The sequence below is a fragment of the Bombyx mandarina genome, chromosome 07, assembly GCF_030267445.1.
Source record: "Bombyx mandarina strain Sakado chromosome 07, ASM3026744v2".
Classification (NCBI taxonomy): Eukaryota; Metazoa; Arthropoda; class Insecta; order Lepidoptera; family Bombycidae; genus Bombyx; species Bombyx mandarina.
This window is the reverse complement of record NC_143214.1, coordinates 5,114,755-5,128,868: the sequence shown is the minus strand read 5'-3', so window position 1 is coordinate 5,128,868 and position 14,114 is coordinate 5,114,755. Positions and strand designations below refer to the sequence as shown.

Below are 14,114 nucleotides of genomic sequence, written 5' to 3'. Positions count from 1 at the left end.
AGACATACGTGACTAAGCTACAATGCGTGAACTAATTTAAAGTTGAAATACCTGAAAACAAAATTTATTTTAACGAATCTAGCTAGTAGCTGTAGGATTGAAATGATTTTAATAGACCTAGAATATATATTTTTTGCGCATCGAATATGGTCATTGCCTATCATTTATGTACAAAGCAGTTATTGTCGCTTAGTCACGTTTGCCTTTCAAGCGTCGATATACTTTATAAGTGTGGCAAAGGACAAACCCGAAATCCATACAAACTTGGGCCTGGCGTTACAGTGCTAGAATTTGGGCATAAGTTACAATACCTAAGAAGGTTTCATGAGCCCAATTTTCAGGTCTCCCAGCAATGGCCAAATTGGTAAAATCAGACAATGTTTACATTTTAGGTTATGTTTATTGTTCGAGATATTTTAATAAAAACGATATTTTTGAGGCTGTTTCCTACTAAAGATGAGTAATTTTTCACGAAACCTGTTGCAGCAACAGGTTGCTTTAAAATAAAAATGGAACCTGTTACGAGAAATCGCGTGTTAGGTTGTTTACGAAAACGAACGAAAGCCAAAAATTAAAAACAACGTAATGCGAAACGCGCTGCGCACGAAATGATTTTTTTAAGGGATTTTATGACCTGGTAACTAAGACCTTTGGGTCAGTCTTATTTTAATTTTAATGAAAAAATTTTTATATGAAAAACTATATTTATATGATAACTTTTTTATATAAAATATAAATCATTACGTGCTCCCATATTATGTCATCACCTTTCATTTAATTTTATTTCATGCCTTTTTTATTTTTATTTTTTATTGCTTAGATACCTATCGACGAGCTCACAGCCCACCTGATGTTAAGTGGTTACTGGAGCCCATAGTCATCTACGACGTAAATGCGCCAACCACCCTGAGATACAAGTTCTAAGGCCTCAGTATAGTTACAACGGCTGCCCCGCCCTTCAAACCGAAACGCATTACTGCTTTACGGCAAAAATAGACGGGCGGGAGGCGCGGACTCACAAGAGATCCTACCACCAGTAAAATTATTAATGTAACTACACCATAGAAAAACTCAAAGTACCAAATCGACTTTTTCATGTTATATTTAAGATTGCCAGTTGAAAATATTTTGAATTGCCGCAGTTGCCGACATGATTTCGTGTCATAACTAAATGGCACAGTTATTTATTTCTTTTAATGATTTTTGTTAGTAGATTTTGGTGCTTTACGTTACGTTATTCAATGAGATTAAGTTCATAGTCTGGCCGGCGAATCATGGCACAACTAAATAGCGGCAATCCAAAATATCTTCAGTTGGCAACATTAAAGATAACATAACACGATTTGATACATTTTTATTTTTCTAGGGCATAGTCACATTAATATAAAAATGCAAAACTATCCTTTCATGCTATATTTAATGTTGTCAGTTGTAGATATTTTGAATTGCCGCCATTGTAAGTAGTTGTGTCACGATTCAATGGCCATACTCTATTTACATTGATTAAAATACCTATAAAAACAATCATTTATCCTAAAGCAAAAGAGTATTAATTATTTTTTACACTCGATTTCCACTAAATCGATCCTATTTTATGGATGCTCTAATTCTAATCCGCACGTTTGTGGAGCTAGTTACGTATGTATATTGAAATAAGTGTTGCAGATGTTTACAAAGATTGTTTAAAACAAAAAATTGAATTCAACTTATTTTCTACACTTGGCCATTGTCAATGAAGCTAAGATTTCAATAGGTTAATCAAGCAAAATAGACGATTTTTTTGGTACATATCCCATTCGTGTAACGCTTAGGCCCAAAATGGGGTTTCTCCTTTCATTCTCCTACGTCCGCGCAATTTTCGTAAAAAAGGGTACAACCTTTTTTCTTCACGTATTAATATATAAATAATCGTAGGTATGTACATGTAATATTTGTTGTTGTACATTCCCCACAGACCTGTTGGAACTGCAACCGTTACCGGTGACGGCTTTGAACAACCCATCATACGAGATGCTATACAATTTCACGCATTTCAATCCGATACAGACGCAAATATTTCACTGTTTATACCACACCGACAACAACGTGCTGCTGGGCGCGCCGACCGGCTCGGGCAAGACCATCGTGGCCGAGATAGCCATGTTCAGGGTGTTCAACCAGTACCCTGGCTGTAAGGTAACTCTGCCTTCTCTTTACCCTCAGACACAGCCCACTGAGTTTCTCGCCGGATCTTCTCAGTGGGTCGCGTTTCCGATTCGGTGGTAGATTCTGCGAAGCACGGCTCTTGCTAGGGTTCGTGTTAGCAACTTCGTCAGGTTTGAGCCCCGTAAACTCACCTACTAGCTAAGGTTCCGCTGATATAGCCTCTCAAGGCTACAAGCTTAGGTAGGAAAAAAAACTTTCTATTTTATATCTTCCATCCTTTTCACACTTGTCATCTTTTTGGTAGCGCTGTCTTCTCTTTCTATTTCATATCTTCCATCCTTTTCACACTTATCATCTTTTTTTATTGCTTAGATAGATGGACGAGCTCACAGCCCACCTGGTGTTAAGTGGTTACCGGAGCCCATAGATATCTACAACGTAAATGCCGCAACCCACTTTGTGATATGAGTTCTAAGATCTCAGTATAGTAGAACGGCTGCCCTTCAAACCGAAATGCATTACTGCTTCACGGCAGTAGGCAGGGTGGTGGTACCTACCACGTCATACCACCAATAAGGACCGTAACTATATATTTTATAGTGTATAAAATATGGTATATCTAAGTATCTTAACTATCATTCTTCTAAGTGTCGGTATTTTGATGAACTCCATCTTGGAGCCCATATTACGTGAATGCAGGTGCTTGGAATCTCCACTGCATTAATATGCAATGCTACCTTCGTAACCCGTATGCGTCATCAAAGTTAGGATAAGCAGGTCCTTGATTTGAATAAAAGTTTTACAAACAAACGTCTAGTGACACTTACATATATACATCTTCCACGGCGCTGGTGCATTTAGGTAGATCAGTATATAAGTTATTAGTGTATATAATATGTTAAGTTAGAATATAGGAAAAAAACAATATCTTAGACAGGAGTAACAGTACTGATACAAAATGTTACAATTACCAATTGAAGACTGCTTAATTAAGTTTTTTGTTTAATTATTACTTTTCATATAGTCTGCTGAAAATAAGTAATGAAGTGAGTTGAAAAAATGTAATGATAACAAAACGAATAGACTTATAGTTTAATAAATATCTCGCTTCCAAATCCATTTGAATAGTCACAGATTGTGTTTCAAGAAAATATTTACAGGTGGTATACATAGCTCCCTTAAAAGCTCTCGTCAAAGAAAGAATAAAAGACTGGAAGGTGCGTCTCGAAGAAAAAATGAACAAGAAAGTTGTAGAGCTGACAGGTAATTAATAAAAAAATATAATTTTTATGTAAATTAATTTTAATAAAATCAAATATTAATGAAATCAAATATCCTTAAATACATACATGCTCATTGTTACAAATGTGAAAGTGTGTTTGTTTGTCCTTCATTCACGTCGAAACCCAGCAACGGATTGTGTTTTACTAAAGTTATAGTTCTTTTTGTCCCCATAAAAAAATCTCATTCCCACTTTGTAACTACACTAACACTTTTCCTAGGCGCGGATAACAACTGGTATTGTTTTATATTGAGTTGAGTGTTTGTACATCTGTTTGTTCTACATATACGCATACGAGACTTTTACTTGTTAAATCTTAAACTTATTCCTATTGTTGGTGCTTTAGGAAATGACAATATTTCCTGACTTAGTAGTAGTTCTAGTTTTCCAACTGGTAAGGCAAAGGCATCGTTCCATACAGCCTAATCTTTTATATATTTTTATGAAAAATGATAATATGAAGTGATATGAAATGAAGTTGATTAATTCGGAACATTTAGATTGCATTGTTCAACTGACATTAATGATATGAGATGAAATATAATCTCAGTATAATGGTGGTTATTTACTGAGACTTTTTCAGTGGACTTTTTGTAAGAACCCTAGCTACATTCAGCGACTTTGTTTCATTTTCCCGAATTTTTGCACTTTCACATATATTAAACAGTTAACAAAATTTAAACTTAAAGAAACACTAAATAGACAAAATAAAATAATTCACAAAACTTTGCTTCTCGCGTTTCCGCCAAAAAAATTCAAAAGGAGTTCTTGACTTAATTTGACCTCAATATTGATTTCTGTCAAAAGGCGACGTAACCCCGGACATCAGGGCCGTGAAGAGTTCGCACGTCATCGTGACTACTCCGGAGAAATGGGACGGGATCAGTCGGTCGTGGCAGACGAGGAACTACGTTAAAGATGTAGCCCTCATTGTTATAGACGAGATACATCTCCTGGGAGAGGACAGAGGACCCGTACTTGAAGTCATCGTGTCCAGGTGAGATCGCGGTCGGTGGTTGCATCCTTGCGGCGAAGACCAGGTCGGGAGCTGATTCGACATTTATAATGAAAAAAAAAACACATTTTACTCAATTTTGTTAACTAAAATTCAATAATCGTAGGGTACGATCTATTTATATATTTGTATTTTTTTTCTACCTAAGCCGATAGCCTTGAGAGGCTATCTCAGCGTAACCTAAGAAGTAGGTGAGCTCACGGGGCTCAAACCTGACGACGTTGCTAATACTGGCCTTAGCAAGAGCAGTGCTTCGCGGAATCTGCCACCGGATCGGAAACGCGACCCACTGAGAAGATCCGGCGAGAAACTCAGTGGGCTGTGTCTGCGATGACGAAAACGAAACGAGAACGAAAACGATGACCGATGCTTGAGGCACCTAAAAGCACCCTTAGTGGATCGGGAGGATCCGAAATGACGTGTATTTGTAAAATTTGTAGCGGTACACTATCATAGGAAAAAAAAAAACATTTGACCGATTTTCGAATAATAACAGTCGGTCCGTGGGTTTACTGGGCAATATCGCTCATTCGATGATCTGTCCAAGGGCTACAGTAACCACTTAACATCATGTGGGCTGTGAGCTCGTCCACCGATCGTAGAAATAAAAAATTAAATAAAAAACCAGCGCCGGCGGGCCCGCAATTACGTCTGCCGTTCCTCGCGAAGAAATAAAATGACAATTAAAACTTTCAAAGTATATTCTTCAATGAACTTGCCGCTAAATATCCAGCTAGTTTCATAACTGAATGGTTTATATATTTACAAGCGGCCTGCGTCGGCTCCGCTCGGGTCTATAACAAAAATTTCAACGATATTTGACGTTGTTTTATTTTTTTAAATAAAAGAACACTTAATATAGCATAACTATAATAGTTAGACATATGTCCCGACACTTTTTGTAGTTAATAATGTGTTTACAAAGTCGTAGTACATTATTTTATTCCATCATCAATAGTTTTCGCAGGGCACGCGATGTAAAGACTATTTTAGGTATTTTTTTTACACCTTGGGTTACATTATTGGAGTTTTAGTAAGGATCCCTAATTTTTTTCAAAAAAGATGATAGCCTCAGTCACTCGAGAATAGTGTAGCTTCCAAACAGTGAAAGAATTTTTCAAATTGGTACAGTAGTTTCGGAGCCTATTCAATACAAACAAACAATCAAATCTTTCCTCTTTATATTATTAAGTATAGATTTGTTTGATACCTTCGAATTTGCAGAACGAATTTCATCCAGTCCCACACTTCGCGTCGATTACGCATCATCGGCCTGTCGACTGCGCTGGCCAACGCCAAGGACCTCGCCAACTGGCTCAATATCGGAGAGATGGGCTTGTATAATTTTAGGCCATCAGTGCGACCAGTTCCTTTGGAGGTGAATATTAAATGTACAATTATGTATAAAGATATTGTGAATTGCTTTTTTTTAATCAGTCAATACGGAAATAATATTTATAGTCATATAGACTAATGGAATCTAATAAATCTTAAAGACAATCCAATGAAATCGGCCATGCTTAATTTTTTTGTTTTTATTGCTCACATGGTTGGACGAGCTCACAGCCCACCTGGTGTTATTTTTTTACTGGAGCCCATAGACATCTACGACGTAAATGCGCCACCCACCTTGAAATATTAGTTCTAAGTTCTCAGTATAGTTACAACGGCTGCCCCACCCTTCAAACCGAAACGCATTACTGCTTCACGGCAGAAATAGGCAGGGTGGTGGTACCTACCCGCGCGGACTTACAAGATGTCCTACCACCCAATTACTGAACTATGCATCCGATTGACTTGAAACTTGGTATCCATGTTGAAAATACATGTACTTAATGGATAGGCTAATATGCAGTTGCGGGGGCGTTAATGATGAGAATCTTTGTGGGGGTGAGAAATAATGTTAATTTTAAATGCGCAGCGAAGCGGACGGGTACAGCTAGTTATGTATAAAGATATTGTAAATTGCTTTTTTTTTTAATCAGTCAATACGGAAAGAATATTTATAGTCAGATGGACTAATGGAATCTAGTCTAATAAATCTGAAAGACAATCCAATGAAATAGGTCATGCTTAATTGGACATAATCATTTAAGTCTACGTGTGGTATAATCAAAACACAAAAACCATAGGGCTGTATTTGAAAACACACAACGTGAGATAAACAAAGAGCCTCCTCCGTGCGTCGTATTCCTCAGTGCAGAGGGTCGTGAACTTGACGGAGCATTTTTGTTAGGACTATGTTCCTCCATTCCTCCTGTCCTCCGCGCAGTGGATAGCGACATTAATGATGGATTAAAACAAAGAGCATGCTATGATAATAATATATTCATACATTTTTCGATGAGCACGTTTGCAAACTAAGGTATAGAAATGTTGATATATCTTGAAATATCATTTAAATTGCGAAAAAAAAAACTAGTTTCAATTTGTATTTAGAAATCAATTTTCCTATGTTCATAGGTGCACATATCGGGGCACCCGGGTCGGCATTACTGCCCGCGAATGATGACCATGAACAAGCCGACGTTCCAAGCTATACGCACGCACTCGCCGGCCGCGCCCGCACTCGTGTTCGTGTCCAGTCGACGCCAGACAAGGTTAATATCACATCACTCAGTTGAGCGAGCGAACGTGCGTACGTACGTGCGTGCATATGTATGCCTAAATTAAATAAATAAAATTATTTAAATCCACAATAATTAGAAAGAATTTAATTAATTTGATATTTAATATTTTTATTACTAAGCTACCATAATGAATATACTACTCGTGCAATTTCATCTCCTTCTAATATGGACGCCCTCAGGGTAAAAGCCTCCTCCAAAGAATTTAATTTTTCCCTGTCTTTAGCAGTGAACATTCAGTCTCTTCCTGCTTTGGATACAATGGCACCCAGGCGATCTCTATTTCTCACACCCTGCGCTCCGTTCCATTTTATGGTGTTAATTGTCCATCGATTGTTGCCGTACCTCCCATGCCTAAACTACTAAAGTTAAATCGAATTTTTGTTTTGTATCCGTCCCTGTTCCTGTTATCCGGGGTCGGGTCTCCTCACTCTACGGCGCCAGGCTGATCTGTCCTGGGTGGTCGGTTTTGGCAATTGGGCTTTCTTAAGGTCTCTTCGATGTTTGACCACCAGGTCGATGGCGGGCGGCCTTTCTTTTGTTCTGGCAAGCGCAATGCGACCTTTACCACTTGATCTTCGTCCCGTCTCATGATATGGCCATACCATCATAGGCGATTGTCCGTCATTTTGTCTGTGATTGATGTGACTTTAAAGCTCCCCCGTATGTATTCATTCTTCTACTCTTCTCATTCTAAACATTAAATCGAATGAATAAATTAAATTACAGATTAACAGCACTCGACTTAATCGCGTATCTGGCAGCCGAAGAGAACCCCAAACAATGGCTCCATATGCAAGAGTCCGAAATGGAACAAATCCTATCGAACATTCGAGAGTCGAACCTGAAACTCACCTTAGCCTTCGGTATCGGTATACACCACGCCGGCTTGCACGAAAGGGATCGAAATACTGTTGAAGAGCTTTTCATTAATCAAAAGATACAGGTAAAATAGAATACAAAATTAAATATGATTTTATTTGGTACTTAAATCATCTAAAGTTTCTTTGCTATGTTGCAATTGTTTTAATTTTTATTACCCAATGCTATTTCTTAATCGTGAAAGTCATTTGTGAACATGATTTATTGCCTGCTGGATTTAATAAGAATACAACAGGCATCTTATCCTTTAGGCCAAGACGACTAGATACGATTTATTTTAAATACGGTCCCGTCGTTTCAGCAAGTTAAATGTTCTAACAAAATTGACATCTACTGAAACGCCGTAGGTTTTGATTTGCACTGCCACGCTCGCCTGGGGCGTGAACTTTCCCGCGCATTTGGTCGTCATCAAGGGCACAGAGTACTACGACGGAAAACAGAAGCGTTACGTCGACATGCCGATCACCGACGTGCTGCAGATGATGGGCCGGGCGGGGCGACCGCAGGTACGTGTGCACACGGACTAGGGTTACCATCTTTTATTTTGCAGATAAATACATTGGTTATTATATGTAGGGAAATAAAGTACAATTCATTTATTATTATTATTATGTTTACATACATATTTTTTATTACAATCGAACAAATTAAAAAAGATATTGTGACAATTAATGACAGTGACATTGTTGACATTTGAGGTTATGTTGTCTTCAGAAATATTGGTTAAAAATCGAGTGCTTAAGTGATGTGGCGTTAGCGAGTGGTGACATCGATGTATTTCGCTTAACGAAAAAATACATATGACTAAACTTTTCAAAATCCCAAAGAAACCAAATCATTTCAAATAAAATATTTTCATGTCCTTTTTTTTAGTGTTCACATAAAGTACGGAGTACAATTACCTGAAATAACGTACAATACTTTATTATAAAGTACGGGTGGCAATCCTAACCCAGACATATAGAATTAAATCGATCGAAATCGAAATACGAATCGATTTTGTTACATTAGTGACGGATGATGTTTTAATGTTGTTCACGTATATAATTCCGCAGATGATTATTCGATTATATTTAATCGTTCACTTCGCAGTTCGACAACGAAGGCGTCGCCGTCGTACTAGTTCACGACCAGAAAAAGAATTTCTATAAGAAGTTCTTATACGAACCCTTCCCGGTCGAGTCGAGTCTGCTCGAAGTGTTGGCGGATCATTTGAACGCTGAGATCGTCGCCGGTAAGACTCCCTAACCGTGTTTTTTTCCGCTAGTACCCTAAGGGACTATTCCAATTACATATATGTCTGGTAGGTAAGCTCACGGGGCTGAACCTAAGAAAGTGTGCTAATTCTAGTCCTAACAAGGGCAGTGCTTCGCAAAGTCTACCACCGGATCAGAATCGCGACCCCCCCTGAGAAGATCCGGTGACATTAAGCGTTGTGAATTTGTTTTTTAACTTGACACCACTCATTTCACCAGGAACGGTGCAAACGAAACAAGATATCCTAGACTATTTGACGTGGACGTATTTCTTCCGGAGACTACTAAAAAATCCCTCGTATTACAATTTGGAGAGTTTGGAGCCGCAGGACGTGAACCATTTCCTGTCGGGTCTCGTCCAAACTTCACTGGACGCTTTGTCCGCGGCCTTTTGCGTGGAAATCGAAGAGGTAAGTAGTATTGGTTTACCGGTGCCAAGTATAGCACAACACGCTCCATCGCGTCGGAGATTTACTGGTGGTAGGACCTCTTGTGAGTTCGCACGGGTAGGTACCACCACCCCGCCTATTTCTGCCGTGAAGCAGTAATGCGTTTTGGGTTTGGAAAGCGGGGCAGCTGTTGTTACTATACTGAGAATGAGACCTTAGAATTGATATCATAATATGTTTTTTCTCTCTTTGCATTATATTAGAATATAGAACATAGGACGAGAATAGCACCTCTCGACAGTCTCGACCTCATTGCGTCTCTCTGTGGACCAAATGTGCCGTGAGCGTTTTCCCACATCTAAGCAAACAAGAACCAAACTACTTGTTCTGAAATAAATACATATATACATTACCTACCTTGACATGTGCATATAGTTGAAGGCAGATTTATGATATGATATGATTATGAGTATGATTTTAGGATGAACGTACAGTCCACAGCACGTGGATGGGTCGTATCGCGTCGTATTACTATCTGTCGCACAGGACAATGGCTCATTTCTCAAAGAATCTAAACGGTAATATGAACGTGGATGATCTGTTAAGGGTATTATCGGATTCTGAAGAATACGCTACTCTACCAGTTCGACATAACGAGGATCTGCTTAACGGGTACGTACGCTAAAATACATAGCCTCAACAGGGTGCATGATGTCTATGGTCTCTGATAATCTATGAACACCAGGGGGGCTGTGAGTTCATTGATCCCTCTAAGTCATAATAAAAGGCTGTAACAATTAACACTACTTTTACGGCTTAATCTTGCGTTGTTCATTGTCCTTATATTATGGCCGATATTCTAAATGCATTACAGTTTGTATGGTCATGAACGACTAAAATGTTTGGTTTTGTTTAATGTGCTAACTACCGTTTTTTTTTTTATGTAGACTTAACATTTCGTTTCACACAAAACGGCCTAATAATAGTATGTGGCGGTTTGTTTAACTTAGAGTAGTAGTGTTTTCGTCTTCACAATATGAAGATTCCCCTGGGTGTTAGATAATTAATTATGTTTAAATTTTAATTATTAGATGTCTTTGATTCACGAGAACCGAAATAAAAACAAAAGCTTAACGGTAGGCAGCGGCTTGGCTCTGCCCCTGGCATTGCTGTAGTCCATGGGCGGCGGTAACTACTCACCATCAGGCGGGCCGCATGCTCGTCTGCCTCCAAGTGCAATAAAAAAAAAAAAAAATAAAAAAAAAAACATATTCGTCACTCTAATGTAATGAATTCAGACAATTACTGGTGGTAGGACCTCTGTGAGTCCGCGCGGGTAGGTACCACCACCCCGCCTATTTCTGCCGTGAAGCAGTAATGCGTTTCGGTCTGAAGGGCGGGGCAGCCGTTGTAACTATATCTCACTTGTAACTATATATAACTATATGAACTTATATCTCAAGGTCTAAGCAATAAAAAAGTCAAGAAATGTATGTGTATATTCACAGGGAGCTATCGCAGCAATGTCGCTTGCCGGTCGACGCTCTGTCCCTGGACTCATCAAACGTCAAGGCGTTCCTGTTACTGCAGGCGCACATGACCCGGATAACTTTACCGAACTCGGACTATTTGACGGACACGAAATCTGTTTTAGATCAAACGATCAGGATTTTACAGGTCCGTTTGTTTTGGGAAATCCTCAAATATAAATAAGTCCCAGTTTGTTTCTTATTCGATATTCCTAAATTTTAGCGTTTCGCTGTGATGTCCATAATAAATGGCTTCGATGAATTAGTTACATTAAAATTGATCATAAATGTATTTTGGTAATTAAGTCACATTATGTATGAAATTTATTTTATTTATTTCGTTTCCTTCAGATTTTGCATCCATATTACATTCATTAACATTTCATATATATAGTATACCATAATTAAATAAAAACAATAACTACAATCTCGGAATAAAACAAAAGCAATAATAATAATAATAATAAGAAAACCAATCTTACTACACGTAATAAAAACTAGCATATGAACTTATAGCTACTGTATATTACTTGACCAAAAGCCCGTATATACAGCTTTACCGGCTCTGTCGACATACTGAACTGAGAAAGGGGAAATCTATGAACATAATAATAATAAAACAAAAGATCAAAAAAAAAACATAATAATATGTTTTATTTATTTCAAATATATATATTGTTTTTCACAGGCAATGATAGATACATCAGCAGAGAACGGTTGGCTGTCCGTTTGTCTGTCATGCCAGACGTTAATGCAGTCCATTATACAGGCGCGATGGCCGTCAGACTCTCCCTTGACCACCCTCCCGCACATCGAATCCCAACATCTATACTTGTTCTTACACTTAACTAAAGACAGTAAGAAGCCTTGCATGATGCTTAACGGTCTGAAAGTTAGCTGCATGCGAAACTACGAGCTACTCGCTAAGTATTTGAGGAAAGAGTTCGAAGAGAATCAGATTCAACAGATACACAGGGTGAGTTTTTTTATTATTATTTTATTTTCAACTAGCTGACCCGGCAGACTTCGTAGTGCCCCAATCGATAAATAAAAGACCTAAACTTTTGTATGAAATAAACTTAAAACAAACAAAAGGAACCCGTCCGACGGGGGACACATCAAAGGAAAAACAAAATTGTTATATTTTATTTTATTCCGAGCATTTTCATATTTATTTACCTTTTAAACCCTCTCTGGACTTCCACAAATCATTCAAGACCAAAATTAGCCAAATCGGTCCAGCCGTTCTCGAGTTTTTGCGAGACTAACGAATAGCAATCCATTTTTATATATACCTAGTCAGGTCATAAGTATTGTCACACAGCAAAAACTTTTCTTTTAGAATGCTGGCCACAAAAAAGTTTATTGAATTCGAATTCCGAATTGTTCATGAAAATAAAAATGTATACTTTTAGAATTTTACTCATTTTTAAATATGGAGTGGACGCTTAAAGAAGACCGTGTTGCAGTTATTGCGTTGCATCGTTGCGGTTACGCGCCAATTCAAATTTTTAACATACTGAAAAATTTGAATATAACCAAAAGATTCGTTTATCGTACCATCAAACGATACAATGAAGACTCTAGTGTAGATGACAGGTCAAGAAGTGGTCGTCCCTCGGTCTGTTAAGACTCCAGGAATTATAAAAGCTGTGAAGGCGCGAATTCAAAGAAATCCCAAAAGTAAGCAGAAACTGTTGGCCCTTCAGATGGGGTTAAGCAGAACCACGGTGAAAAGGGTGTTAATGAAGACTTAGGCTTCGGGCATATCGAAGAAAAACAGGACATCGTTTGAATGCTCGTCTAATGGACCTGAGACTGAAGAGATGCCGCGCTTTGTTGAAGCGGTACGCGGCAAAAAAAATTCGGGAAATTCTTTTTTCGGATGAAAAATTTTTTACCGTAGAAGAGCTACAACAAACAAAATGATAAGGTGTACGCACACAGTAGTGAAGAAGCGAGCAACCGTATTCCGCGTGTCCAACGAGGTCATTTTCCATCCTCGCTCATGGTATGGTTGGGAGTTTCTTATTGGGGCTTAACAGAGGTACATTTTTGTGAGAAAGGTGTAAAAACGAATGCAGTTATGTATCAAAATACAGTCCTGACGAACCTTGTGGAACCTGTTTCTCATACCATGTTCAATAACAGGCACTGGGTATTCCAACAAGATTCGGCGCCAGCTCATAGAGCGAAGAGCACACAAGACTGGCTGGCGGCGCGTGAAATCGACTTCATCCGGCACGATGACTGGCCCTCCTCCAGTCCAGATTTGAATCCGTTAGATTACAAGATATGGCAACACTTGGAGCAAAAGGCGTGCTCAAAGCCTCATCCCAATTTGGAGTCACTCAAGACATCCTTGATTAAGGCAGCCGCCGATATTGACATGGACCTCGTTCGTGCTGCGATAGACGACTGGCCTCGCAGATTGAAGGCCTGTATTCAAAATCACGGAGGTCATTTTGAATAAACTTTAGTGTCATAAGAATCTATGTTTTGTTAAGTTCATTTTGGTATATGAATGGTTACATAATGAATAAACTTGTTTCAATTATTTTACATTAAACATGTGACAGAATTTGTGACCTGACTAGGTATAGATATACATTTTGACATAAGGAATTCGATGGTAGCGCTATGAAAAATGTATAGCCTGGATGCCGGTAGCGATCCTGTCCGTCTCTTACTTAACAATTTTGATACTTGATTTTTTTTGTAGTTCTGAGCATCAAGCAAATCAAAAATAAATAATAGTTTAAAAAAACTAACAAAATACGCTTTTATAGAAAAAAGCGTGGGGTGCATGGTATCAGTATTTATAAATGTTTTATGTTTATGTTTTAAGTAGAAGGGTTATTTTGATAATATCCTGAAAAGCATCCCACACTTTTTTTTTACAATAAAATCATTTTTTCTTACTCTGTTTTTAATTCAAATTTATTAAAATTTGTTTTCTATTTTTAGTTGTATTTTCTATAAAAGCGTA

At 38.2% G+C, this 14,114-nt stretch overlaps 1 protein-coding gene across 2 annotated transcripts in view; it reads left to right on the top strand.

The window, feature by feature from the left end:
• obe (activating signal cointegrator 1 complex subunit obelus) overlaps positions 1–14,114 on the top strand; it is a 39,450-nt gene that overhangs the window by 23,336 nt on the left and 2,000 nt on the right. For both annotated transcript variants that reach the window (XM_089728525.1, XM_028184291.2), the window contains exons 25-36: positions 1,955–2,175; positions 3,306–3,408; positions 4,235–4,424; positions 5,667–5,820; positions 6,906–7,042; positions 7,799–8,015; positions 8,299–8,457; positions 9,044–9,185; positions 9,427–9,617; positions 10,078–10,268; positions 11,105–11,273; positions 11,814–12,101. In XM_089728525.1, the coding sequence (XP_089584651.1) occupies positions 1,955–2,175; positions 3,306–3,408; positions 4,235–4,424; positions 5,667–5,820; positions 6,906–7,042; positions 7,799–8,015; positions 8,299–8,457; positions 9,044–9,185; positions 9,427–9,617; positions 10,078–10,268; positions 11,105–11,273; positions 11,814–12,101 (2,162 nt within the window). The remainder of the gene's footprint in view (positions 1–1,954; positions 2,176–3,305; positions 3,409–4,234; positions 4,425–5,666; positions 5,821–6,905; positions 7,043–7,798; positions 8,016–8,298; positions 8,458–9,043; positions 9,186–9,426; positions 9,618–10,077; positions 10,269–11,104; positions 11,274–11,813; positions 12,102–14,114) is intronic.